General features: G+C 60.6%; 2 protein-coding genes across 8 annotated transcripts; one reads left to right on the top strand and one right to left on the bottom strand.

Annotated features, from left to right (window-relative positions):
* Nucleotides 1–461: 461 nt before the first annotated feature.
* ERFL (ETS repressor factor like) lies at nucleotides 462–4,606 on the top strand. Its single transcript, XM_043998798.1, has 5 exons — nucleotides 462–525; nucleotides 2,023–2,257; nucleotides 2,849–3,032; nucleotides 3,445–3,574; nucleotides 3,735–4,606. Exons 1-5 carry the CDS (start codon nucleotides 462–464, stop codon nucleotides 4,184–4,186), a joined length of 1,065 nt encoding a protein of 354 aa, XP_043854733.1. The 3' UTR covers nucleotides 4,187–4,606.
* Nucleotides 4,607–5,662: 1,056 nt separating this feature from the next.
* On the bottom strand, nucleotides 5,663–24,186 carry ARHGEF1 (Rho guanine nucleotide exchange factor 1). Of its 7 annotated transcripts, none has more exons than XM_043995577.1 (31): nucleotides 24,031–24,186; nucleotides 19,817–19,855; nucleotides 19,647–19,724; nucleotides 19,012–19,125; nucleotides 18,146–18,244; nucleotides 18,026–18,068; nucleotides 17,683–17,929; nucleotides 17,343–17,372; nucleotides 17,092–17,191; nucleotides 16,907–17,003; nucleotides 16,536–16,571; nucleotides 16,305–16,430; nucleotides 15,371–15,479; nucleotides 14,293–14,304; nucleotides 13,313–13,480; nucleotides 12,970–13,115; nucleotides 10,539–10,685; nucleotides 10,228–10,310; nucleotides 9,768–9,893; nucleotides 9,522–9,636; nucleotides 8,663–8,763; nucleotides 8,455–8,532; nucleotides 8,256–8,331; nucleotides 8,016–8,183; nucleotides 7,284–7,371; nucleotides 6,980–7,066; nucleotides 6,790–6,857; nucleotides 6,620–6,706; nucleotides 6,288–6,436; nucleotides 6,109–6,203; nucleotides 5,663–5,989 (listed from the first exon to the last, which is right to left on the bottom strand). In XM_043995577.1, the coding sequence occupies exons 2-30, from the start codon at nucleotides 19,841–19,843 to the stop codon at nucleotides 6,120–6,122; spliced, it is 2,889 nt and encodes a 962-aa protein (XP_043851512.1). In that variant the 5' UTR covers nucleotides 19,844–19,855; nucleotides 24,031–24,186; the 3' UTR covers nucleotides 5,663–5,989; nucleotides 6,109–6,119. The 7 variants fall into 7 exon arrangements, with proteins under 7 accessions (XP_043851512.1, XP_043851510.1, XP_043851511.1 ...); XM_043995575.1 differs by having other exon boundaries at nucleotides 6,620–6,709; XM_043995576.1 differs by lacking the exon at nucleotides 24,031–24,186 and adding an exon at nucleotides 23,100–23,184 and having other exon boundaries at nucleotides 6,620–6,709.
* Between the last annotated feature and the right edge of the window lie 281 nt (nucleotides 24,187–24,467).

The following is a 24,467-nucleotide window of genomic DNA, read 5'->3' on the forward strand; positions in this document are numbered from 1 at the left end:
AAGAGCCAGTCATGACAACCCCAGAGGAGACAGATCCAGAAACAGAGACATAGGCAGAGACAGAGAAAGACAGTTACATGCAGAGACAGAAGCAGAGATAGAGCCAGTGCCAGAGCTAGACAGGGCTTCCTGAGCCCCGAGCGGACAGAGGATGTGAGGGTAGCTGTGGTTTTCGCGATGGGGAAGGAGGGAAGCCGGGGGAGAGCCGAGTCGGCGGGGCGAGACACCGAAAGCCAGAGTCTGGGGCCTTGAGAGGTGGGAGGGAGACATTCGAGGATGCAGGTGCCCGGCGCAGGGACTAGGGAGGAGGCCGGTGAAGTCTGGGCACAGGGGCCAGAGAGGGTGGGGGAAGGGCCCGCGGGCCTGTGGGCCGCCTCGCCTCACCCCCTTCTCCCTGTCTCTGTCTCTGTCTCTGTGTCTCCACGTCTCTGGCTTCCCGGCCTCTCTGCAGCGCTCCTGCCATGGATTGTAACTGCGTCTCGGATCTGCTCTTCACCCCGCCGGTGCCGGCACTCTGGACTCCGGGTAACTCTCCCGGCCCTCCCCCAGCGGCCAACGGCCGCATCTCGGCCCCCCGCTAGATGTCTGCCGCTCTTTCTGCATGTTGTTTCTCCTTTCTCTGCTATTCATTCTTTCTCTATCGGCCCGGCCTCTGTCTCTCCCAGTTCCTCTGTCTCTGTCTCTCTCTTTCCCAATTCTGTCTGTTTCTGCCACTCTATCAATGTCTCTCTCTATCCCTCTGTCTCTCCTCTCAAGAAAGAGTATCCACATTTCTCTTCCAAATGAAGAACTTGGGTGAAAACTTCACCCCAAGCCCTGAAAGCTTTGGGGGGGGTGGTGGTGGCCGGGGGGAGGTTTAACATTCAGGAGCTCAAGGGAGCAGAAGGTGATGGGGACGATGGGAAGTGGAGAGTAAGATGGGTACCTGAGAGATGGAAGAACTGTCCAGGGTGAATTGCAAGATGGGGGAGGGGGAGAATGTAAGGTGAGGATTGGGAGATGGACCTGATTGGAGGATGGAGAATTGGGAGATTAGAGGGGACTGGGAGATGGTGGGGGAATGTGGGATTGAGAGAGGGGAAGATTAGGAGATGGGAGATAAGGAAATCGATAACTGGGGTGGGAGGGGGACAACGCTGAGGGGCTCCAAGCTGACAATTAAGAAAGGTTCCTTTTGCATTTTCCCTGCAATTCCCTTTCACCCCCCAAATCAATCTAAAGGGAAGAAGCCAGTAGAAAGTGTGTGTGTGTGTGTGTGTGTGTGTGTGTGTGTGTGTGTGTGTGAGAGAGAGAGAGAGAGAGAGAGAGAGAGAGAGAGAGAGAGAGACTCACAGGGAGTGGATGGGCTTATGAGGGTATCTTCTAAGCATCTCTTGTGTCACACTGTATGTATGTGAAGGGGTAGGGTGAGGTGACCAGTCCAGGTCTGTGAAGCTGATTATGTGTTTGTATTCCCATGTATCTGCATGTGTGTCTGGGTATTGGGTGTGTCAGTATATTTGGACAGACAGGACTGGGAAGGGGAGAGAGGCCAAGGGTTTGCCTGTACATTGCTCCCAGTCAACCCCTTCCTTTTTTACTCAAAGGTTTCCACTCTGGGCAGATGGGGCAGGACTAGCAAGTGGTCTGGGGTGGCAAGATGGGCCACAGGTAGTTGGGGGGTGGGGTGTGAACAGGAATCCAAGGGCCTAAGAAATCTCAGGCGTCAGAGGCTTGGTGTCATGCAAAGTCCCTGCTGGTCACTGGGGCACCAAAGGTGTTCTTGGCTTTAGGCTCCATGTGGGGGGTGAGGTAGAGACAGGCCCCCTTCCCTCAATTCCAGTCCCACCCCAGGAACTCCCCATGCCTTTGTCCCCCTCAGAGCTGGGGGTTCAGAAAGCCTGAGTCTTCAAGTGGAAAAAGGTTGGGGGAATGGGACACCCGGGGCCTCAAGTGGGAGGAAGTTGGGGAGTCAGGAGGAGCAGAGTTCTGGGCCCCTCTGTCCTGATTCCTGCCCTCCTCTCACCTCCTTCCTTCTCGCAGGCTTTGCCTTCCCCGACTGGGCCTACAAGCCCGAGTCGTCCCCGGGCTCCCGGCAGATCCAGCTGTGGCATTTCATCTTGGAGCTGCTCCAAAAGGAGGAGTACCAGGGTGTCATTGCATGGCAGGGGGACTACGGCGAGTTTGTCATCAAGGACCCCGACGAGGTGGCGCGCCTGTGGGGCATCCGCAAGTGCAAGCCCCACATGAACTATGACAAGCTGAGCCGGGCCCTGCGGTGAGTGGGGGCCAGGGCCAGGAGAGGAAGGATGGGGGCCGTAGAGGTTAAGAAACTCAAGTCTCAGGCGGGTGGGTGAGTGGAGGAGTTAAGGGTGTCAGATGTTTGGGACCCTGAGGGGGGGAGTAGCTGGGGAGGGCATTCAGAATACCTGGGTCCCTTAGGGGAGTGTAGAAGAGGGGGAGGATTCAGAATGCCTGGGTCCCTGAGGGGTTCAGGATGCCAAGTTCCCAGAGAGGATGGAGGATGGGGAGGTCAGGGACCCCTGAGTTCCTGGGGAGTGGGTTCAGGATTCCTCACGGGGCGGGGGGGGGTTCTTATTCCAAAATCTATCCCCAGTTCAGAACACTCTCCTTTCCCCCTCTTTTGTGATATCATGCCAGACACTGAACCCAAATCCAAATACCAGGTTTGTCACTCACTAGCCGTGTGACCCTGGGCAACTCACTCAGCAGCCCTGGCCTGTTTTCTCCTCTGTGGGAAATGGGGAGGAGGACTCCTGCAGGGTAGTGCCTCCACCCCACAGAGCCATGAGGGGGCGAAGGTGAGATGGTTTGCTAGTTCCCCTCCCCGCCTTTCTTCCGTCCACAGCTATTACTATAACAAACGCATCCTTCACAAGACCAAAGGCAAGAGGTTCACGTACAAGTTCAACTTCAGCAAAGTTGTGTTGGTCAATTACCCCCTGCTGGACATGGCTGCTGCCCCTCTGCTGCTCGCCCCAGGGCCCTTTGGAGGGGCAGCAGGGCCCGATGGGCCCCCCCTCACTCCTGAGGTGAGCCAACCTCACAGAGAACCAGGATGCCTGGGGCCATCAGGATCACTGAACCTCCAAAGGCAGCTGGGAGTCAGGACACCTGGATCCCTGGGAGGGCTACTGAGCCACAGAGGAAGTGGACTTTTGGCTAAAATAGGGATGTTAGGGTCCCAGGTTAGCAAGGCTTGGGGGTTGGAGAGTCCCCAAAGAATTAAAGAGGGGGCCCATCAGGACGCCTGGATTCCTGAGGTAGCTGGGATCAGGATAACCGTGTCGCTGAAGGTGGGAAGCGAGGGATTCAGGATGCCTGGGACTCAGGAGATCTGAATCTCTGAGAGGCCTAGGTACCTGAAGGGGAGGGGAATGAAGATGACTGGGTCCTTGGGATATAAAGGGGAAAGCTTAGTCCTCACTTCTGCACTATTCTTAGACATTACAGAGCCTGTTTTCCACTCCCCGCCTGGACCCAGGAAGCAGGACGCCCCTGTTTGCCCAACACCTCTCTGCCCCAGACGCGGACAAACTGCGGCTGGATGGGCCATTTCCCTTCCTGGGCTCCGGTGAGACTCCGGGTGCCGAGGGAGGGAGGGAGGGGTCAGAGAGGGAGAGGTTCTGTGCTGAGAGCAGTCCCTACTGCCCCCAGAGGTCAAAGAGGAATGCTTTGAGGGGTGGGGTAGGGGGACCACCTGACTTGGACTCTCCATTCTCCTTCCTAACCAGGTACTGCTGGCTATTCGAAACCCCCTGCCCTCCTGAGCCCCTACGGTCGCACCTTCCCTGAGTATCCCTGGAACTTTAACCCCTACTTGGCGAGCCCCTTCCCCAAGCTGCCCGCCTCCCTGTATCCCCCACATTTCTACCCCAATCCCCTGGCAGGATCCTTGGGCCAGCTGCCCACAGGGCCTGGGGGAGGGGGCCCCACCACAACACCCCTCCTGGCCAGCCCCACGGCCGATGGAGCCGGATCCCAGCGCACAAGCCTGGCCCCAGGTGCCCGTCTGGCCCTGCCCGGGACAGGGGTCCCTGAGGTTCCCTCTCTGGGGCCCAAGGAAGAAAGCGACTCTGAGCTGGAGGTGACCGATGTCAGCGGCTGCAGCTCGGACAGTGAGGGCGATGACGGTGCTCCAGGGCCCCCCGAGAGTCAGGGAGGGCGAGGTGGGGCTGGGAGCTGAGGGGCCGGGGAACTAGCAGCACTGGGAACCCTGCCTCCCCCTCCCCTGCCCCTGGGGGCCCAGGGTCTCCTCCCCCAGATCCGAAGGGGACATAGTCTCCCCAGGATTTCCCTCAAAGCCCCCCCTCTCCCTTCCCAGGGTCAAGGAATGGATCAGTCATCCTTTCCAAATCCCAGGGAGTATCCTCACACATCACCCTTCCTTCCCAATCAGAAGGGGGTAGGGTTTCTCTCCCAGGTAGGGATCATCCCTCCTCTCCAAGCTGGTCTCAAACCCCAGGGGGGACGTGGGCATGGACTTGAGGCCTGTCCCTTCCCCTTTCTGCATCAGCAAAATGGAGGGGGGGGCGGTGGAGTCAATGACCCCCAAGGTCCTTGCAAACCCCTCCTCCCTCTCCTAGAGTCGGGGTCTCCCCCCACACCCAAGACTAAGTTGGAGAACATGGGCTCTTCCTTCCACTCACCCTGGCCCACCCAAGGAGGGGTCAGGGAAGTCTCCCCCTACAAAAAGGGGCGCTGTGCTCCTCCCCCAGACCAGCAGGGGCTCCATCTCCTTCCCTCCCCACCAGCCTTTGGCCCCAGCCTCTGCAGGGCACCAGGCATCACAGGAGGGGTGCATCCTCCCTTCCCCCGGTGTGCGCTGGGGGTGGGGCTGGAGGACTCAGATCTCTTCCCAAAGGGCCCTTCCGGTCACCTCCCACATGGAGCCTAAAGCCCACAAGCCCCCATCTCTGACCCCAGGAAGGGACAGTCTCCCCTCCCCCAGCCCCAGGAGTTCCCAGCTGTGCCCACCCCTTCCAAAGTGCAATATGGTGTTGCCCCCCCACCCCCGATGTGTTTGTGAGCCCCCATCCCCAACCTAGTGCGTGACGTGCTTGTGCTGTGAAGGAGACACCTCCTTCTTGCCCACCCCCACCCCAGCCCCGGGGCCAGGGGGCTCAGAGCAATAAATCCGCCCCGCCCCTGCCCCCCACGGGAAGAGTTTATTACAAAAATAAAAGGGAGAAAAAAACCGTCCTGGGATGAGAATGAAGAATTATATGTTGTGGGAGGGGGAGATGACTCAGGCCTGGCTCTGCCCAGGATCCCCTCGGAATGCCAGGGACTCCCAGGTCTGAAAAAGGGGCAAGAAAGCTTCCAGAGGGTTTTCTTCAGGACCATGAGCGCCAAGGGGACATCTTATCTCTCACCCTCCCTGGGTGGGCACCCTCAGGGACGCCCTCTGTTAAAGGGGGGCTGGGCTTGCTCCCTAGTGGCTGGCTCTAACCTTCGAGGACTCCATCGATAGACATATAGTCATACAGATCCCTGAAAGACATACTTGGGATACTGGGGTGGGGATGCCCCTGGCCTTCCCCCAATTCCCAGTGTGAGGCCCTTAGTGCAAGTGGTGTTATCCCCATTCCCCAGATGGGAAACTGAACCCCAAGTCAGGAAGGAGCTGTCCAAGGTCACACAGATAGTAAAAGGCAGACCCATCACATCATACATACATATATATTAAAAATAAACCTCGGAATATAAAAACGATGCATAACAGGTAAGGCACTGGAGAAAGGCAGGTTGGGGAAGGACAGAGCCCCTTCTGGGGGCAGTGAAGGGGACATGGAATAAGCCCTGAGGTCCCCCAAGGGGCCGGGGATAGGAGGTGGATGGGGGAGAGGCCCCAACCTGCCCGCAGGGCCCCAGGCCTCTCCTCTGTGGCTGGTCATCCTTTGGTCAGACGTAGGCAGTAGCTGATCCAGCTGGGGGGAGCTCCCCGACATCTCCCTCTCCCCCTTCCTGGTCCTCCCTTGGAGAGGGTCTGGTGGGGGCAGGAGGGCCCAGTAAGATGGGGGAGCTGGCCTGAACCCTGGGCCCCCAGGGTCCCACTGCTCCAACCCCCACCGTCTGGGGCAGGCTACCCCTCCCCGGGAGGCTCACCTGCCAGGCCCTCAGGAGCAACCAGGCTGGCTGGGGCCGGCCCCATTGAGCTGGGATATGATGAGTCTCAAGCGACAGAATTCTTCCTCTACTTCCTAAGGGCGGAGGAGGGGAGCTCTGTGAGGGGGGAGCCCCCCACCTCCCCCTCTGCCTCCCCCCTGCTCCTGACCTCAGCTCACCTCCAGCCTTTTTATGGTATCTTCCAAGTTCAGAAGCCTCTCCCTCAGCTCCTGGGTCTGGCCAGCCCCTGATGCCCCCTCACCCTCGGGGGCTGGACCCGACCCATTCTCCTCTTCTGCTGGGAGCAGGATTTGCTTAAGGGAGAGAACTGAGGGGCAGAGAGAAGGAAGGTCAGGGACCGTGGGACACAGAACTGCAGCATGGGGGGGGGGGGAGCTTGAGGGGATGGGGTCTGGGACTCGGGCTGGGGGTAACCTGGGCCAGGGTGGGATCACGGGGAATGACAGGAAGCTGTCCCCCATTCCCAAAGGGGATGATACGGCACGGTTACCTTCCTGGAGGGCAGAGGCAGCGAGCTGCCCCTCCGGGCCCGGGCACGAGAAGGGCAGGAGGTCACTCAGGATGCGCTCACAGCGACCTGCTGTGGGCAGAGAGCCGGCTCAGCCAGCGGCCCCTCTGGCCCCAACCTAGTCCCCCCCCTCCTTCCAGGGCCTTCCTTACCTTCAGCCTGAGGGGTCTCTCTGTTGTTGTTGCCGTTCTCTGAGATGCTGATTAGGGGCTCCCGAGAACTGAGGGGAAGGAGACCCAGCATGGGAAGAGACAGAAAAACACTGAGGGTCCAGAAAAAGGGGAGCAGGGAGAAGGAGGAGGGGGAGAGCAGGAAGGAGAGGGGCAGGAGGAGTGCTCTCACCTGACAGGGCTCGGTCGGGGTTTGGGCCGCCCAGGAGGGGCTGGGACCTTCAGAGAGCCCGCCGTGTCGGTGATGAGGGTACACCAGCTAGGACAAAGGGGGGGGCGTTGGTGGCGGGCCACACGAGTCTCCCCACTCCTGGTCTAGGCCGGAGGGGAGAGGGAGGTGAGGACCTCCTATGGATGATCAATGGGGCCCAGGAGTCAGGTGGCCCTCCCAAGGGGGCACAGGGTGCCTCCATTCCCCAGGACACCAGGCCCTGTGTCCTCCCCACCCAACACCCCCCTCGGTGTCCACTGCTCACTGCTTTCTCTCCGACACTGTCTGGGCCACCAGTTCATAGATATGAGCCTCCTGGTCCCAGGTAAAGATGACGTAGAAAGCTCTGTGGTCTGTGCAGGGGGATGGCAGGAGAGGAGCCAGGATCAGCCCCTTGGCCCCCCTAGGGCCCCCTGATCCCCTATAAGGTTTGAACCTCCCTCAGTGTCTCCCAGGGCTCCACAGCCTCCACTCACTTTCCCAGTGGCCTCCAGGGGCCCCATCCCTGCTTCCCCAATGTCTCTGTGTCCCCCACAGGGCCTTGAAGCTCTTGGCAGCCCCCTCCTTGTTCTCCTGGGGCCCAATCTGCCCCTCATCCCCATTCCCCACTGCCAAAGGGAGCATGGGTCCAGACCTCCACTGCCCCTCTCTGGCACAGAAAGCCTGGGTCCTGTTCCCCTTGCTACACAAGGACACACACACACACACACACAGCTCGGGTCCTTTTCTCACCTCTCTTTGTCTCTGTCTCCCCCCACCCCAGGTCTCTGTCTCTGGCCCCCCACCCCGTTTCTCTGTCTCTCCCCCCCAGCCCCATCTCTGTCTCCCCCCCCCCCGTCTCTCTCTGTCTCTCCCCCCCCTCCTGCCCCTCTCACACACACAGCCTGCCCCCCCCCGTTTCTCTGTCTCCCCCCCCGTCTCTCTCTGTCTCTCCCCCCCTCCTGCCCCTCTCACACACACAGCCTGCCCCCCCCAAGCCTTCCCTCTCCCGGCTCACCTGTGGCCACCTCCCGGGTCATGGCAGAGGTCAGGCGCAGCACCGGCCTCAGCATGGTCTTGCCGTCCGGCGTTGGGGTCAGCGTCCGGCTGTGGGACTTCAGCAGTAGCCGCTCGTCCTGCCGCTGCAGCAGGAGCAGGAGGTCGTCCAGCAGGAGCACGTGCACCTCTGGGGGCCGGGCAGCAGCGGGTCAGGGCCTGCCGAGCTCCCCGGCCCTCCCCAGGCCCCACGCCCACTCACCCACAGCCTTGTCCTTGGTCACCCTCCAGGTCAGGGGTCCTTCGTGCACCAGCTTCTTCTTGGTGATGTCCAGGTTCTGGTGCAGGAAGGCATTTGAGGTCACAGCAGAAGGGAGGGGAGCAGGTAGGGTGGGGTGGGAGGGGGCGGCCCCCGTTCTCCCAGTGGGTTGGGCAGGGCAGGGGACAAGGGGAAGACCCACCTTGAACTCACTCAGCATGGGGTCATTGCTCTGCCGCAGCTGGGACAGGTCCAGGCGGCGCTGGTAGTCCTTGAGCCGCTGCAGACACAGGGCAGTCTGGCCTGCTGCCCCTCCTGGCCCAGAACCCGCTGTCCCCTCCCCCCAGCCTATTCCCCCCACGCCCCCCAGCTCTCCCCCCGCCCATGTCCCCAGCTCCCTGCATCCTCACCAGTAGGTCTTCCATGTCTCTCACAGACTGGTTCACATGATGCAGAATCTCCTTACAGCATTCAGCCGCCTGCTCCACCTTTGCCTTCTCTTTCGGCTCCTCTGGAGGGGGGGCAGGGAAGCACTGAGAGCTGGAGCCTCAGGAGGAGCCCCCCGGCCCCTCTCAGGCCCCCTCCTTCCCACTAACACCACAGCACCTAGAGGGCCCTTTACAACCCATCCGCCACAAGCCCATTTCACTGGGGAGAAACTGAGGCATCACATGGCAATGAAGTGGCAAAATCAAGGCCAGGCCCCAGGTCTCTTCCTGTTACACCATGACTAGGGCACGACCCTGCCCCCTCCCCTGCTGCAGCTTCCTCTTCTGAGCAAGGTGTTCAGAGCAGGTGGTCTCTAAGGCCCAGGGAGGGGCAGCCAGAGGGAAGATAGGTTCTGAGTCCCAGGCTCAGTCCTTTCCTTATCTACTGCCATGTTCCCCTCCCTACTCCCTCCCTCTCCCCTCCCTGCTCCTTCCCATCCCTGCTCCCCTTCTCCTGCTCCCCTTCTCCTGATCCTTCCTCCCCTCTCCCTGCTCCTTCCCATCCCTGCTCCTCCCCTCTCCCTGCTCCTTCCCTCTCCCTGCTCCCTCCCCTCTCCCTGCTCCTGCCCATCCCTGCTCCTGCCCATCCCTGCTCCCTCCCTCTCCCTGCTCCCTCCCCTCTCCCTGCTCCTTCCCTCTCCCTGCTCCCTCCCTCTCCCTGCTCCTTCCCTCTCCCTGCTCCCTCCCTCTCCCTGTTCCTTCCCATCCCTGCTCCCTCCCTCTCCCTGCTCCCTCCCCTCTCCCTGCTCCTTCCCATGCTCTTACCCACACATATGCTCACCTGTGTTCTGCCAGATGCTCTGCAGAAGTAGAGGGTATTTTGTGAGTCGCTGCATTTCTGTGGGGATCATGTCCTTGAGCTGCAGCCGCCGGCACCGGGGCCTGCTCTCTGCTTCCTGGGGACAAAGGAGAAGAGGTGACTTCAGGGACTCAGGTGTCTTGACTCTTCTTGATGTCCAGAGCCTCACCCCCAGCCTCTGTCTCTTCAAGGACCCAGGAGTCCTGATACTCCCAGCCCCTGCCCCACCTGCACAAAAGTGCAGAATCGCGGCTCCTTTCTCTGCTTGGCCTTGAGTTGCTCCAGAGCAAAGGACTGGCGGCTGCAGAACCGAGAAGAGATCTTCTGGAACCAGGAGCCCTCTGGGCCGTCGAACTGTGGGGAGATTATTGGGGGAGGGGTACGCACACGATTCCTCACTTTGGGAATCTCCACATAGAACTGGGGAGGAAGAGAACTTCTGGAGGTCTATGGGGCAGTGACGGGGCAAGGACCGGGAGCAGGGAATCAGGACGCTTAGGTTAATGAAGGGACAGGGACTAGGAGTGATGATGCCTGATCCCTGGAGGGGACAGCTCAGGAAACTCATACACTTGGGTCCCAGAAGAGAGGAAGCTGGGTGACCTGGGCCACCTGGGTCCCTGGGGCATGGGGGAGGGATCGACACACCCTAGGTGCAGAGTTGGTGGGGGCTGGGCACCTAACTCACCCTGGCTAGCAGCACATCTCCAATCTCCTCGATGAGGTAACCACTCTCCTGCCGTAGCTTCATTAGGCTCTCCAGAAACAGAGCTGGGGCAGCACAGGGAGGCTTTGGTCACAAGGCCCATAGTCTTCTTCCCACAATACCCAGGGCTAGGAAGGTGAGTTTGTGAATGGGGGACGTGGAGATCCTTCAAGGGACGGAGGATGCTCCAGGTGAGATTTGGCAGCGGGGCACTGTGGGAGGGGCTGGGCAGCATGAGGTGATGGGGCCCTGGTTGCAGAGCGGGAAGGGCTGGCCTGGTTAACCCTACTCACAGTGCACATCAATCAGCTCATCCAGGCTGGGAAAGATGTTCTGTAGTTCATCCATTGTGAAGAAACCCCCGTCAGCCATGGGCTGGTAGAAGAGGTCATGTAACACCCGAAGCATGCGCACGTGGGCCGCCTCAGTCACCAGCAGCTCTAGAGGGAAGAGGGAGAGATCATGGAGCCAGGCATGGATTCTGTACTACCAGGGGGTGGCAAGCACAGGATAGCTCCCTGGGAAGGGCAACCACTACAGATGATAGGGATCAAGCAGGGGCAGGGGCCCACCAGGGTCACTGGGGAAAGCTATTAGTCACCAGGGGTGAAAAGTTCAGTTCGGTCATTTTTCAGTCATGTCTGACTCTTTGTGACCCCTTTTGGAGCTTTCTTAGCCCTGAATTTATAATAATAATAATAATAATAATCAAATGAGATCGTTATAAAGTGCTTAGCACAATGCCTGGCACATAGTAGGCGCTATATTGTATTGTTTAGTTCAGTCGAGTCCCACTCTCCATAATCCCATTTAGGGTTGTCTTGACAGAGACACTGGAGTAGCTTGCCATTTCTTTTACGGGTGAGGAAACTGAGGCAAACAGGGTGAAGTGACTTGCCCAGAGATATACAGCTGGTAAGTTAATGAAGCCACATTTGAATTCAGAAAATTGAGTCTTCCTGACTACAGGCCCAACACTATATCTACTGCGCCACCTAGCTGTCCTAGGTGATAAATTCACTAGTGGTCAATCCAGCAATCAAGTAGTTTATAATGCTCCAGGCCCTGTGCTAGATGCTGGGCAAAAAAAGATAAAAATGAAACCGTACCTGCCCATTATAAACACACACACACACACACACACACACACCTATGTTGTATTGTGTATGTGTGTATATATCTTATATACATACATATATATACACACAGATATGTGCACACAGGAGGTGGGAAGGTAGAGTAAAAATGTACAATAAGCCTAACAATTAGGCTGGAGCCAGACTGTAAAGTTTCATCCATGCCTAAGGAGTTTGCATTTGGTCTTACATGCAATATCTTCAGTTCTTTTTTTTTTTTTTGTGAGGCAATTGGGGTTAAGTGACTTGCCCAGGGTCACACAGCTAGTAAGTGTTAAGTGTCTGAGGCTGGATTTGAACTCAGGTACTCCTGAATCCAGGGCCAGTGCTCTATCCACTGCGCCATCTAGCTGCCCCTACATGCAATATCTTAATACCAGCCAACATTTTCATCACAAAGTGCTTTACGGATATTATTTAATTTTATTTCACAACAGCCCTGGAAGGCAGGCACTATTATCATTCTCATTTTGCAGATGAAGAAACTGAGGCACAGATCAGCTAAGTCATCTGCCCAGGTTCTGAGGTCTAAGTGGCTGAGGTCAAATTTGAACTCAGGTCTTTCTGATTCTAGTCCACTGAACTGCCTAGCCTGTTTTTGGGGGAAATCGCTGTGGGGGAGGACGGAGTGAAGAGACCTGAGGTGGGAGACCAGCCAGAGGGCAACTGCAGCAGTCCAGGGGAGAGGTGATGGGGGCCTCCAGAATGGAGAAATGGTGTGGATCAAGGGCAACTGCCCGCATGTGTGGAGTGAGGCTGAGAGCCTGGAGAAGGGGAGGGGGGCGAGCTTGGGAGTAACATGTTGGGAACAGAGGCAGGTTGGGAGGGGCAGGGATGCTGCCTACAGGAAGCCAATTAGAAAGGGCCAGGAGGCAGGCTGGATGTTATGGGACTGCGGCTCAGGAGAGAGACTGGGGCTGGATTTCTAGAGGCGGGGATCGGGGGCATCACTGAAGCCAAGGGAGCCAATGAGATGCCCAAGTATAAGGGGGAGACTGAGCCCCGGGGGGACAGTCACAGTCAGGGGCTGTGACATGGATGATCCGGCAGAGGGACAGAGAAGTGGTCAGCTGCGGTAGGAGGGGGACCCCGAGAAAAGAGGCTCTGAAGGCTGCAGGATGGAGATCGTGGAGTGTCTGGTTCTGGGGTGAGGACCGTGTGAGCAGCCGGATGGCCAGGGGTGCAGGAGTGAATGAGAAGGAAGGGTGGGCAGGGAGGGGGAGCAGAGAGAGGAGAGGACAGCTTGTTGGGATGGAGAGACTCAGGCAGGCAGCAGGGAAGGGGCCGGCAGACAGGGAGAGCCTGTCCATAGTCCTAAGGGAAATGAGGGGAAAGGGTGGGGAATCCCAAGAGATGCAGGGAAGGCTGGGGGTCAGAAGGAACAGGGGGGTCCCTGAGGGTTATGATGAATGAAGAGGAGCATCACGGGGTCAGCTGGGCATGGGGGGTTCTGAGGGAGGCGGGTAAGCACAGGGAAGCGGTCACCCAGGGACCTCCAGGTACCAGAGCCTGGGGCCAGGGGCTCCGTGGAGATGCGAGGTGGAAGGGGCTGAGGGGAGGGAAGTGGAGGTGGGGAGCCGGGACTCACCGCTGATCACCTCCTGTCGCTTCACCTGGTTCTTGTGCATCCCATTCAAGGTGTCAGGGGGGACCAGCTCCCGCCAGCCAGGAGGCTCCTCGGGTTCGAGCTCCAGCCCAGCGCGGCCCGGCTCCCCCTCCTCACCCGGCTCGGGGCTGTGGGACGGATGGCTGTGAGGGACTCTGGGGTCCGGTCCTCTCCAAACCCCTCTGCTCATCCCCCTCGGCACCCAGCCCTACCACTCCAATCCCCGCCCGGGCCCAGCCACCCTGCCAGGCCTCTGTCTGACCCCAGGGCACCCTCGGTTCTCCTGCTCATCCTGAGGGGGAGGGGGAAGGAGAGGATGACATACGTGGCACGTCGGGCGGAGCCAAGGGCCGCCGTGGCAGAGCCAGGGTCAGTGTCCACATCACTTCGGGAGCGGCCCCCCGCTCGGCCCTTGGCCCCGAGGCTGCCTCGGGACGGCCGGCGCCGGTCGGTCACCCGAAGGCTCTCGGAGCGCCCCAATCTCCCAGACAGTCTGGGCCCCAGGGGAGGGAGAGAGACCAAAGTGGGGGCGGGGAGATCAAGACAACCAGGACAGAGACCGAGGGAGGCAGAGACGAGGACAGAGACCGAGGGAGGCAGAGACGAGGACAGAGGCCGAGGGAGGCAGAGATGAGGACAGAGGCCAAGGGAGGCAGAGACGAGGACAGAGGCCGAGGGAGGCAGAGACAAGGGCAGAAATGAGGACAGAGGCCGAGGGAGGCAGAGACGAGGACAGAGGCCGAGGAGAGACAGAGTCCAAGGGACACAGGAAGCAAGATGGGGAGAAGGGCAGAGACCAGGACAGAGACCAAAGAATGGGAATGGACACCAGGCAAGGTGAAATGGAGGAAGGGGGCAGAGATGAGGGGGAGACAGGACAAGGGTCGGGGGGGAAGAACATGCAACAGGGAGAAGAGAGAATCAGCACGTGAGGCCATGCTCCTCAGCTGGGGAGGCTGGGGAAGGGGGGCAGGCCAAAAGGGACTTTGGGGACCTGTAGGAGGATGGAGGCAGGGAGAGGGACCCAAGGAGGGGAGAGGAAGCAGGAGCCTGAGTCCCACCCTGGACTGCAATGGATTCCAGAAGCCATCCCAGCCCTGCGCTTCAGGGGGAAGGGGAAATAGGGCAGGGGGCAGGCTTCAGAGAGCCTGGGGGGGGGGCATCAGATACTTAGCTGTTCCCGGGGGTCTGATCCCCCCTCAAAGGTGGGTGGGTGGGGCGGTTCATAGGGAGGGGGAAGGAGGCCGGAAAGACATGGGGGAGAGGGATAGACCCCTTCCCCCACCCCAGGGCCCAGGCACCCACCTCTTCCACTTTCTGGGGAGAGAGCAGGTTCAGGGTCAGAGGTGCCCCAGATGGGCCCCACCCCCCAGGGCTCCCCAAGCAGCGGCACGAGGACGGGCTAGGGGCAGTCTTGCCCCCCCCAACCATGAGGGGGGGCGAGGCCCCTGGGGCAGCATGTAGCAAGGTGGGGGTAACACTGTAGGGAGGCTGGAGCTGAGAGTGGTGAAAAGGGAAGGGGAAGGAGGGGGAGAAAGGAGGGAGAAGAAAAGGGGAGGAGGGAGGAAAGAGAAGAGGAGGGGAAAAGAGGGAAGGAAGGAGAAGAAAAAGGGAGGGAGAGAAGATGAGGGAGAAAAGAGGAGGAGGAGGGAGAAGAGACAGGAAAACAGAAAGAAGAAAGGAAAAAGGGGGAGTGCTTAGAGGTGGTTTGTCCAACCCCCACTGTGACATTTGGAAGGGCTGAGACCCAGAGAGGGACAGGGACTGGCCTGAGGTCACACAGCCTGTGAGAGCCACAGAAGTCTGCAGGGGAACCAGAGCCCCCTGGCTCCAACCTTATCTAACAGAGCGACAGGGAGCCCAGAATGGGGAGGCCTCAGCTGCGGCCCCCACGGTGTTGGGCCGGGTCTAGCCCAAGGCTGGGCCCAAGCCTGGCTCACACTGCCTCCCAGTGGGCCCTTCTCAGAGCCGCTCGGCCCCGGGTGGGGGGGGGGGGTGTCCGTCCGGTTCTCTGAGGCCCTGATCCCTCTGCCCTCCCGCCTAGACATAGGGGGCTCAGAAAGAGCTGCCTGAACCACAGCGAGTCACTCTAGAGCAGCAACCGAAGCCCCAGGGAGCCAGGACCTGCCTACGGTCAAAGAGCTAGTGCCGTGACGTGGCTGAGCTGGGACGTGGGGTCAAGGCTGAGGCTCCGTCCGCCACCGAATGGTCTCCAGTGGGAGGCAGAGAGGGGAAGGGACAGGATGGCGGGCAGCGGGCAGCGGGCAGGCAGGCAGCGGGCAGGCAGGGCTGGCGACAGCTCCGTCCCTCCCTCCTCACTCTCCCATTTCCCTTCTTCCCAGCTCCCACCTGAAGGCCCCACTCAACCCGGCCCCCTTCCTACCTCTCAGTGTCTGCCCCATCCTCCGTGTTGCTGTCCGGGAGGACGGGGGACTCTGAGCTTGAGGGGCCTTGGGGGGGTGGGTCCCCCACTTCTGAGGGTGGATCGGCCCCTGGAGAGAGAGAAGATAAGAGGGGTCATGACCTCAGGACCCCGATATCTGGTTCCTTTGGGAATGAGAGGAGCCAGCCTCTGCCTGACCAATGTATGCAAATGGGGCACCCCCTCCCAAAGACCAGTAATGAGGTCATGGTTAGGTGGAGAAGAGACACCTGGCCCGGGGCAGCTGGGAGTCTTTGAGGCCCAGGCCGGGGGGCACCGTGCTGGGGGCTTAGTCTGGGGGGCAGCCCCGAGAGCCCCGCTCGGCCGGCCCAGGATGGGGGCGGAGGGAGCAAGCAGAAAAGACCCTGCCCCGGGGGCTCAGGCCCAGAGGGCCCTGCCTTGCCAACACGTACACACATGCATCATACACGCACACGTACATGTACACACACAGCACATAAACATCATGCATATGTACATACATCACGCGTCCTGTCCACTCCACATCTGTCTCTCACACACACACACACACACACACACACACACACACACACACACACACACACACACCCCTGCCCCCCCAATGCAGAGCGAGCTTGGGGTCAGAGACCCCCTTGCAGGGAAGTCCCCTGGTTCCTGATTCGAGGGCATGGCCCCCTTCTCTGCTGAGACCTTAGAACCTGGGAACCCAAGAGTCCTACAACAAGACGGGCAGCACAGGGACCGCGGCCCACAAGGCTAAGAACCGCGGCCTCCTGTGAGCTGGACCCCGGGTTCTGGTGCTCGGCCAGGCTGGAGATCTCTGAGTCTGACCTGGAGAGAGTCACGGGCCAGACCCACCCCAGGGCCCTTCAAAGATGAGGCCCAGGAGCGGCTTGGGGGCAGGGGTTCTCACCTGGATCCTTGTCTGGGCTTTCACCTGGAGCGGGATGCACGGCAACCCCAGGGCCATCTGGGCAGACCAGCCCCCTGGGGGGAGTCACCTGGCTGCTCTTCCGCTCAGGAAGCCCCAGCTTCTCACCTGTGGGGGGAGGTGGGCATCAGGCCACCTGAGGCCACCTGCTGGGGAGCCCAGGCATCAGAAGCCCTTCCGTGGCCGCCCCAGACCCCAAGGCGGGACTGTTACCTTCACTCTCGGCTTTAGGGTGTCGGAAGTCAGGAACTGAAATAAACAAGGGGCCATGAGGAGATGTGGGGGTGGGGGTACTCCCACCCCCAAACATAACAGGGCAGAGTCAGGGCCTGGGGGGGGCAGAGCCAAGCCCTAAGGGGGCAGACAGTGGGAGGACCTGGGGGTGCAGAGTCAGGGCTTGGAGGGGCAAGGGAGGACCTGGAGGGGGCAGAGTCAGGGCCTGGGGGGGCAGAGCCAAGCCCTAGGGGGGCAGACAGTGGGAGGACCTGGGGGGGCAGAGTCAGGGCCTGGGGGGGCAGAGCCAAGCCCTAGGGGGGCAGACAGTGGGAGGACCTGGGAGGGGCAGAGCCAGGGCCAGTCCTCACCCTGCGCCTCCCCCCGGTTCCATCTGGCTGCATCCAGAATGCTGATGAACCCCTTCTTGGTCTTGGGGGGATCGTCTGCCCGGCGAGTCCCAGGAACCTGTGAGGGAATGGAGGTCCAAGCGGTCAGCAGCCCTCCTCCCTGCCAGGCTGGGCAGCCCTGGCACTGGGGGTGGGGAAGGAGGCACCTTTTTCCGGAAGAAGTTCCCTCGGGCCTTCTTGTCGCTGTTCTTGGTCCGCACGCCCAGGTATCGCATATAAGCGCTGATTGCATTCACAATGGCCGCGCTGGGGGTGAGGAGGCAGTAAGCTGGGCCCCTGTCCGCGGGGCACTGCCCCAGTCCCCTCCCCAGCGATCCACAGGTTCTGATCCCCCTCCCCAACCCCAGGGTCCTGCTCCTCTAGCCCCCTGCCCCTGGAGGCAGATCCCAGGCCTCACCTCTTCTCCTCATCGTTGGAGATGGTCGGGCTGTGGGGAGAGGGTGGAGAAAGGCTGGTCAGCGGGCTTCCGGATGGCCCTTCTGCTGGATGAGCCCCCCCTCCCCAGGAGAAGAGAGGGCAAGAGAGCCCAGCTCTGGGTGTGCGGAGGGCAGAGGAAGCAGCCCCCTCTCCCCCAACAGAGAGGGCAGGGAGGAGGAAGGGGACAACGGAGACGAAGGGGACAAGGGGGACAACGGGGACAAGGGGGACAAGGGGGTGATAGGAGGAGGACAAGGGACACAGAGGACCAGGAGGACACGGGAGGGAGACAAGGGAACAAGAGGGGTTCGGGTCCTCACTGCATGTCCTCCAGGCGGGTCAGCAGCCTCTCAGCCACCAGGCGCTCACGGCCCTCAAAGCTGACCCGGTCCCGGGCAGCCCAGGCTTCAAGCTGGGACAGGTCCGGCTCCCCGGGGGTCATCCCCATGAGCCGCTTGGAGCGGAAGTCCTCCAGCTGCCAGGAGACGGCGCCCTGCTGGGCCCGGACCACCTCCTGTAGGAATCGCCGCTGCGTCTCCTCCGGGAGCAGGTCTGGGCGGGTGCGGTCTGTGGGATGGGCACGGTGGGCAGGACTGGCCTACCCCCTTCCAAAGCACCCCCCCAGACCCAGCCAGCCCCGCTCTGCCTCATGCTACAACTTACCCAGCTCAAAGGACACCGACGGGGGCACCGGGACCCGCAGCACCTGCCCAGAGGAGGGGCCTCATGAGGGGCTGGGTGGGGAGCCTGAGGGAGGGGGAGGGGAGCTGGGGGCTTCCTTACCGCCGTCTTCTCCAGGAAGTTGTGGTAGAAGTCCAGAAAGCCCTTCTTGGCCTCCTTGGGGCCCAGCGCTGCCAGCATGTCGGCGTGGAGGCAGCACAGCTTGGGGGCAGGAGATGGGGGAGAGCAGAGGTAGTGATCGCCTCCTGCTCCTCTACCCACAGGGTCCCCAGCTTGGCTGGGCAGCGGGACGCCCTCTCTGAGGTTCACTCTCCGCCCCACCAGCTCTCCTGTTTCTAGAACTTCCTGAGGCCGGGTGTTCAGGTTCTAGGTGCCCTTGGTTTAAGGGACCCTCATGTTCTAGACCCCATCCCACAGACTGTGCTGACGCGTTCTAGATCATAAGAGTCTATGCCCTGTCCTGGGCCCTTGGGCAGCCAGTCGGGTGTAGAGTCGTGCGCTTAAATGCACAAAATACAGAGGATCACAAAGAAAGTTCTATGGAAATACAGGGAGGAAGGGAGAGAATCCTTGCTAAAGTTCATGGGTTCCAGGTTAAGACTCCCTGTTCTATGCCAAAGCCAGGTTCTAGACTCCAGACAGAAACACAGGCTCTAGATGTCACAAGCCACCAGAGGTCACGTAGTGTCTGGTTCTAGACACAGGGGCCCGCACGCGCAAGCACACTCCAGGCTGCTCCAGGCCTGGTTCTGGATCTCTCCAGCAAGGCTGACTGATTCTAGATGGGCCCTTCCCCCGCCCCCATGGCAGGCAGCTCTAGATTCTTCCTGGCCTATGTGGTCTCTGCCTTCCAGTTCCCTCCTAGGCTGTGCTCCCTAGCTCTAGACACCGCCCTTCCAGGTTCTGCACCCCGGTTCTAAGGCTACCTAGGTTCTCCCAAACGGCTGTGCCCCAGGCCCAGGCCTCACCAGGGGTCCGGGCTCAAACTGCAGAGCCACATGGTGCAGGAGGGCCATGAGGTGGGCTGGGCGGCGCTTCACCTGCTCCAGGCTCTGGAACTGGCTGCTCCGCTCCTCTGGGTGCTGGGGAACACAGTGACAGGCCGGGATCTGTCAGCCTGGACACCGAGAGTAGAGTCCAGAGAGCAGGAGTCCTGGCTCCGAGCCCCGGCGCTGCCCTGGCACTAGGAAGGGTCTGAGCAAGTCCCTGCCCCCCCCCCCAGGCCCTGGACTTCCCCATCGGCAAAGGAGAAGACAGGACTCATTTGCTGCCCAGTTCCTCTCCAGAGATCCTGTGACTACTCCCCATCTCACGCCCCATCCCTGGAGGGAAGAGGGAGCGAGTTCAAGGGCCTTCCTCAGCCCTTAGGGTCCCCATCTGGAACATGGCCACCTTGGACCTTTACAACTCTGACATCTCATGTTCTAGGTCCCCTCCCAGCCCTGACATCCCCTGTTCTCAGGCCCCTCCCAGCCCTGACATCCCCTGTTCTCAGGTCCTTCCCAGCTCTGACATTCCGCAATGGGACATTGGGATACACGTGGCAGGAGGAGACAAGGCGCGTGTGCTATGATGGGCTGGGGGTCCAGGTGTGCCAGCTCACCGTCTCCAGCTCATTCTCAAAGTCCTCATCCTCAGCACCAATAATGCTGACTGGGGCTGGCCGGGTCGGACCAGGGGCCTGGAAGGCAGCAGAGAAGGTGGATGGGTGCTACAGGCTGCGCCTGCCCGAGGCCCTCGGGCCTCTGCCCACCCTCCCTCAGCAGCACTCACCCCTCGCACCGCGTCCTCCGTCTCCATGCCGAGCCGAGGCTGTGGGAAGAGCCCCTGCCACAGTGAGACCCTGGGCCTGAGCGGGGAGGCCCGGACGCCTGGGTTACTCACACATTCCTGGCCCAGGTGGGGAGGTGAGTAAACAGAGCCTCCCCTCATCCACCCGTCACTCAATGGGGCCTCTGTCCCAACCCACAAAGAGCCCTTCAGAGGCTTGGGGCCCTGGCCAAGCTGGGGGCGGGGTGAGCCAGGATCCCTGGGCCCTCGGGGTGTGGGGATGGGAAGCCTGGATACCTGGGTCTCTGAGAGGCGCCAGGATGGGGGGCAGAGCTTCTTGGGCAGAGGCCAGGGGGTTGGGAGGGAGAAAATTTGGGGGGCCCTGACCTCATCAGAGCAGGGCTGGGAGCCGGATGTTGCCTTTACCCACCAGCCCCATTTCCTAAAACAGGAAGTCACATGGGCCCCCAAACCCACGAGGCCCCACCACGGGGAACCCAGGCGTCCGGGCTCACAGGCCCCACCCTCTCAGGGACCCAGCAAAGGCTCAGGTTTCTGGTCCCCAGAGGCAGCTATGGGGGTGAAGGCGGTCCTCGGGAGCTCCCAGGCGTCTCTTCAAACCGCTATCTCCTCTCCATCCCACCCAGGCCAAATCTGCCTGTCTGTCTCTGTCTCCAGAGTGCCGAGCCCCCCGCCCCCCCAACACACACTCCCAAGTCTCTCTGTCTCTGTCTCTCCTCCCTGGTGGTGTTAATTAGTCTGTCTAATCGGAACATTAATCACAGACAAGTGGGCCGTGTGTGTGTGTGTGTGTGTGTGTGTGTGTGTGTGTCAGGGGGGCAGAGCCCAGAGGAGTGTGGGGCAGGAGAAGGGGTGGGGAGGCCCCACATCCCCAGGGAAGGGGAGGAGAGGGAGGGGCCTGGGACTGCTGACCTAGGCGCTATTTTTAACTGCTGGCACAGTCCGGGACCTGCCCCGGTTCCACCCAACCCCTCATCCCGACTGCTGGGGGGGTGGACCTCAGCCATCTTCCATCCTCACCCTCCACCCCTGCAGCTGGGCCTTGTCCTTTTACCAGCCCAACCCCTAAACTGGCCTGGCCAAAACTGGGGTCTTTTCCCCCTACCCAGACCCCTCTCTCTCAGCCCCCCAAGCCTATACCTTCTCCCCTCATTCAGGCCTTCCTGCCTTGGCCTCTCCCTTAGCTCCCTGGCCTAGTCTTCTGGTGACCCTACCTCCTCCCAAGACTGACTTCTGTATAGAGATCCCACAGGAAAAGGGGTTCCCAAGGTCCTATGGGGGAGAGGGCTCTAGATGGTTCTTTAGGAACTGGGGGCCCAGAAGCATCCAGCAGAAAGAGGGTGGGGTGCCCCCTGCTGCCCCACCGAGCCCCTCTGGACTCCCTGTTTCCTCATCTGTAGAAGAGGCCCCACCTATGGCTCTGAGTCTGTAGGGAATGGGGGTCGACATGGATGGACGCCAATAAAAGGGGTAGAGGGTGCCACCTCTTGGCTGAAACCTCTCTTTCCAGAGTTACCAAGAATCTCGCCACCTCAATGGCCAGTGTAGATTTTGGCCTGTGTAGACCCCCCCCCCACCTCCCCCATCTATCTACTCCTTGTGGGCCTCTCACTGTGTCCACTGTGGGTGTCCCTGAGGCCCTGTCCTGAGGCTCCCTCCTCTTTGTTCTCCATGACCTCATCAGCACCCCTTCCATATATCTAGTCTCCTGAGCGCCAACTGCCTGCTGGGTATCTCTCTGCCAAGGGCCTACGGGCATTGAACACTCAACATGCCCCCCCAAACCCGCCCGGCCTCCAGACCTCTACAGAGAGTCCCACCATCCTTCTATCACCTGCCCACAGAGTCTTCTAATCAATCAATCAACCAATCAATCGCTCCCTCCTGCACACGGGGCCCAAGCAATCTTTCCTAGGGAGGTTGGGGTCTGACCATTCACCTGCTGCTGCTTCTCAGAAGCCCTGGCAGGCTGCCCCCCACACCCTGGCTCCGATCCCACCTCTGCTCACTTACTTAACCGGGAATGAATGTGTTCCTCCCTCACCTCCACCTCGGAGAATGCTTATCTTCCTCCAAAGTTCAGCCCAGGTGCCATCTCCTGGGGAAGCCTTCCCTGCTCTCTCTGCCAACCCCCTCCCCCAGCGGACCTCCCAGACCCTCCCCAAGAAGCCTTAGCAGCCATCTGCCTCCCGATCGCGCAGAACGTCTGCCCTTGAAACATGGAAAGGGCAATTGGTTCTACTCTGCAGGTTCTAATGGGGGCTTCGGAGGAGACCGAGGCTTTTTGTGGGCTTATAGCATAAGGAGAATCTACACAGTCCGGGCGTCTACAGGGGCCAGGAAGGTCTATAGGGTTTGTGTGGAATAATAGCAGTAATAATAGCGATCGATCGCTGACGTGTGGATAGTACCAGGCACTGTGCGAAGTGCTTTACAATTATCATCTCACTTGATCCTCATAACAGCGATGGGAGGAAAGGGCTAGTATTCGCTTCGTTCTACGGATGAGGAAGCTAAGGTAGACAGAGGTTAAAGGACTTGCCTAGGGTCACACAACCACTAAGTGTCCGAGGCCAAATGTGAAGTCCCATCTTCCAGGGCCAGCACACTGGACCACCTCGCGGCGAAAGTCTACATCTATAGCCGACCGTATGGCGAGGGCCAGTGTCTACAGGGTCCAGGGATGCTGCAGGATGGGGGTTGGGGGGGTCTATCGGATATGCGCTGATTATATAAACTGGGGATGTCTGCACATTTCAGGGAGTCTGTATTGTCTGGGTTTCTACATAAATTACATGGGGTGATATGTCCAGGGAAGCGATATGGTGGAGGCATCTATAGGGTCCAGGGATTATACAGAGTGAGTGTCTAGGAATTTTGGAGGGTGAGATGTGTCTACAGGGTCCATGGAGTGTGTGTGTGTGTGTGTGTGTGTGGCCGGAGGGGTCTAAGGGGTCCAGGGATTGTGCAGGGTGGGGCATGTCTAGAGGGTCCAGGGGTCTACATGCATTATACGGGGTAAGGCTGTCCGTAGGGTCCAGGGATTGTACAGGGTGAGACGTGTCTACAGGGTCCATGGAGTCTATGTGGTAGGGGGTCTATGGGGTGCAGGGATTGTGCAGGGTGGGGCAGTCTGCAGGGTTCAGGGAGCTGCAGGATGGGGGGTTGTCTACAGGTGGGGCTGTCTACAGGGTCTGGACGGGGGGGTGGGAGTGGGATCCGGGAGCCTAAAGGACGGGGCTAGGGGCGGGGGGGGCACCCTCACCTGTTCAGCAGCCTGGTACCGTCCGTCCCGCTCCCCGGCGCCCCCGCCCCCTCCCTCTGCGGAGCCGTTCTAGCCGCCCCCTGGAGCCCTTCCCCCAGCAGCTCCACTCCTCCCGGAGGCCCGGCCCGGCCCTCTCTAGCCCGCCTGAGGTCCACGCCGCAGCCTCAACTCCACTGCTCCCTGAGCCGTCACCTGGGGCGCTCTAGGCCACCGCCACTCGACTGCTCCCGGGGCACACACGAGGCCTCTCCACCCACCCCGGAGGACCCACCGCTTCCGGGCTCTCTACTGCTCCGCTCGCATTTGCAGAAGCCCCTCCCCCTCCCCCCCCCCCCCCCCCGGGCGCTCGCGTGTTGTCCAGCCTGCCTGGCCCTGCCCAGCCCAGCCCCTAGGGCTCCGTCCCTGGTACCTCCTAGTTCAAGGACCCTCTCCCAAGCAGACAACGAACTTCTCTGCAGCACCACCTCCTTTCTGCCCCACCTGGCCTGAACTTTCTCCCATCACCTCACCTCACACTCCCACCTGGGCCTCTGACCCTCGCTCCCTGACCACCCCCTCCCTTTGTGCCTTCTCCCCTCTCCTGCCCTGCCTGGGGGTCCTTCCCTTCATCCTTCCTGGTCGGGCCTCCCATTAGCCACGCCCCTGCCCCTTCCCCCGCTCTCGTCCCTTTGCCTGGTGGTCCTCCCCTCAGCCGCCCCTCCTCCTCTTCCTTACCTGTTCTCCCTACATCCCTCCCTGTCTGTCCTCCCCTTGGCCGCCCCATCTCCTCTTCCTGTCCGGTCCTTCCCCCCTCAGCTCCCCCTGCCTGGTGGTCCTCGTCCCCTCGGCCACCCCTCTTTCCCAGGTGAGCCTTCTGCGGAGAGGAGCGGGAAACACCACAAGTCCAGCCCAATGGGTGCTAAGGAAAGGAAGGAGCTGGGAGAAGATGTACCTGGGGTTAGGCCGGGAAGAGCCCCACAGATCTTGGGGGTACGGGGGTTTGGGGATCCCGGGCCCTGGGTCCCGGCTTGGGCTTCCTGGCTCCGGCGGGGCAGGAAGCAGAGCTGGGCCGGTTTTCCGGAGGCCCTGGCCCTCCTGCCCCTCCCCGCTTCCTGCCCTGACTGGGAGGGTCCCCCCCACACCCCACACCCACCTCCTCCCCTCCGCTTCCTTCCCCTTCTCTGCCAGTGCTCCGAGCTCCTCCTCCCTGGGAGGCTCAGCCCAGTCAGAGCTGCCCAGAAGCCCCCTCTTCCCTCCTTCCATCAGCAGCGCCTTGAGGCTCTCTCTTCCTCTCTCCTGGTTTCCTAGTCTCTGGTCATCACCTCCCCCCGTCTCTGGTCATCACCTCCCCCCGGATTCCTCCTCATCTTTGTCTCTGCCCTTCGGTCA

This window comes from Dromiciops gliroides, chromosome 3 (genome assembly GCF_019393635.1).
Source record: "Dromiciops gliroides isolate mDroGli1 chromosome 3, mDroGli1.pri, whole genome shotgun sequence".
Classification (NCBI taxonomy): domain Eukaryota; kingdom Metazoa; phylum Chordata; class Mammalia; order Microbiotheria; family Microbiotheriidae; genus Dromiciops; species Dromiciops gliroides.

What these genes read in the sequence shown, in the direction of transcription:
- ERFL (XM_043998798.1), top strand. Translation starts at nt 462, where the DNA reads ATGGATTGTAACTGCGTCTCGGATCTGCTCTTCACCCCGCCGGTGCCG. An exon ending in AAGCTGAGCCGGGCCCTGCG is followed by an intron (nt 2,258 to 2,848) that starts GTGAGTGGGGGC and finishes TTCCGTCCACAG; the next exon opens with CTATTACTATAACAAACGCA. An exon ending in ATTTCCCTTCCTGGGCTCCG is followed by an intron (nt 3,575 to 3,734) that starts GTGAGACTCCGG and finishes CTTCCTAACCAG; the next exon opens with GTACTGCTGGCTATTCGAAA.
- ARHGEF1 (XM_043995575.1), bottom strand. Translation starts at nt 19,843, where the DNA reads ATGGAGACGGAGGACGCGGTGCGAGGG. An exon ending in CGGAGGACGCGGTGCGAGGG is followed by an intron (nt 19,725 to 19,816) that starts GTGAGTGCTGCT and finishes GCTGCCTTCCAG; the next exon opens with GCCCCTGGTCCGACCCGGCC. An exon ending in TGCCTCTGCCCTCCAGGAAG is followed by an intron (nt 6,437 to 6,619) that starts GTAACCGTGCCG and finishes TCTGCCCCTCAG; the next exon opens with TTCTCTCCCTTAAGCAAATC.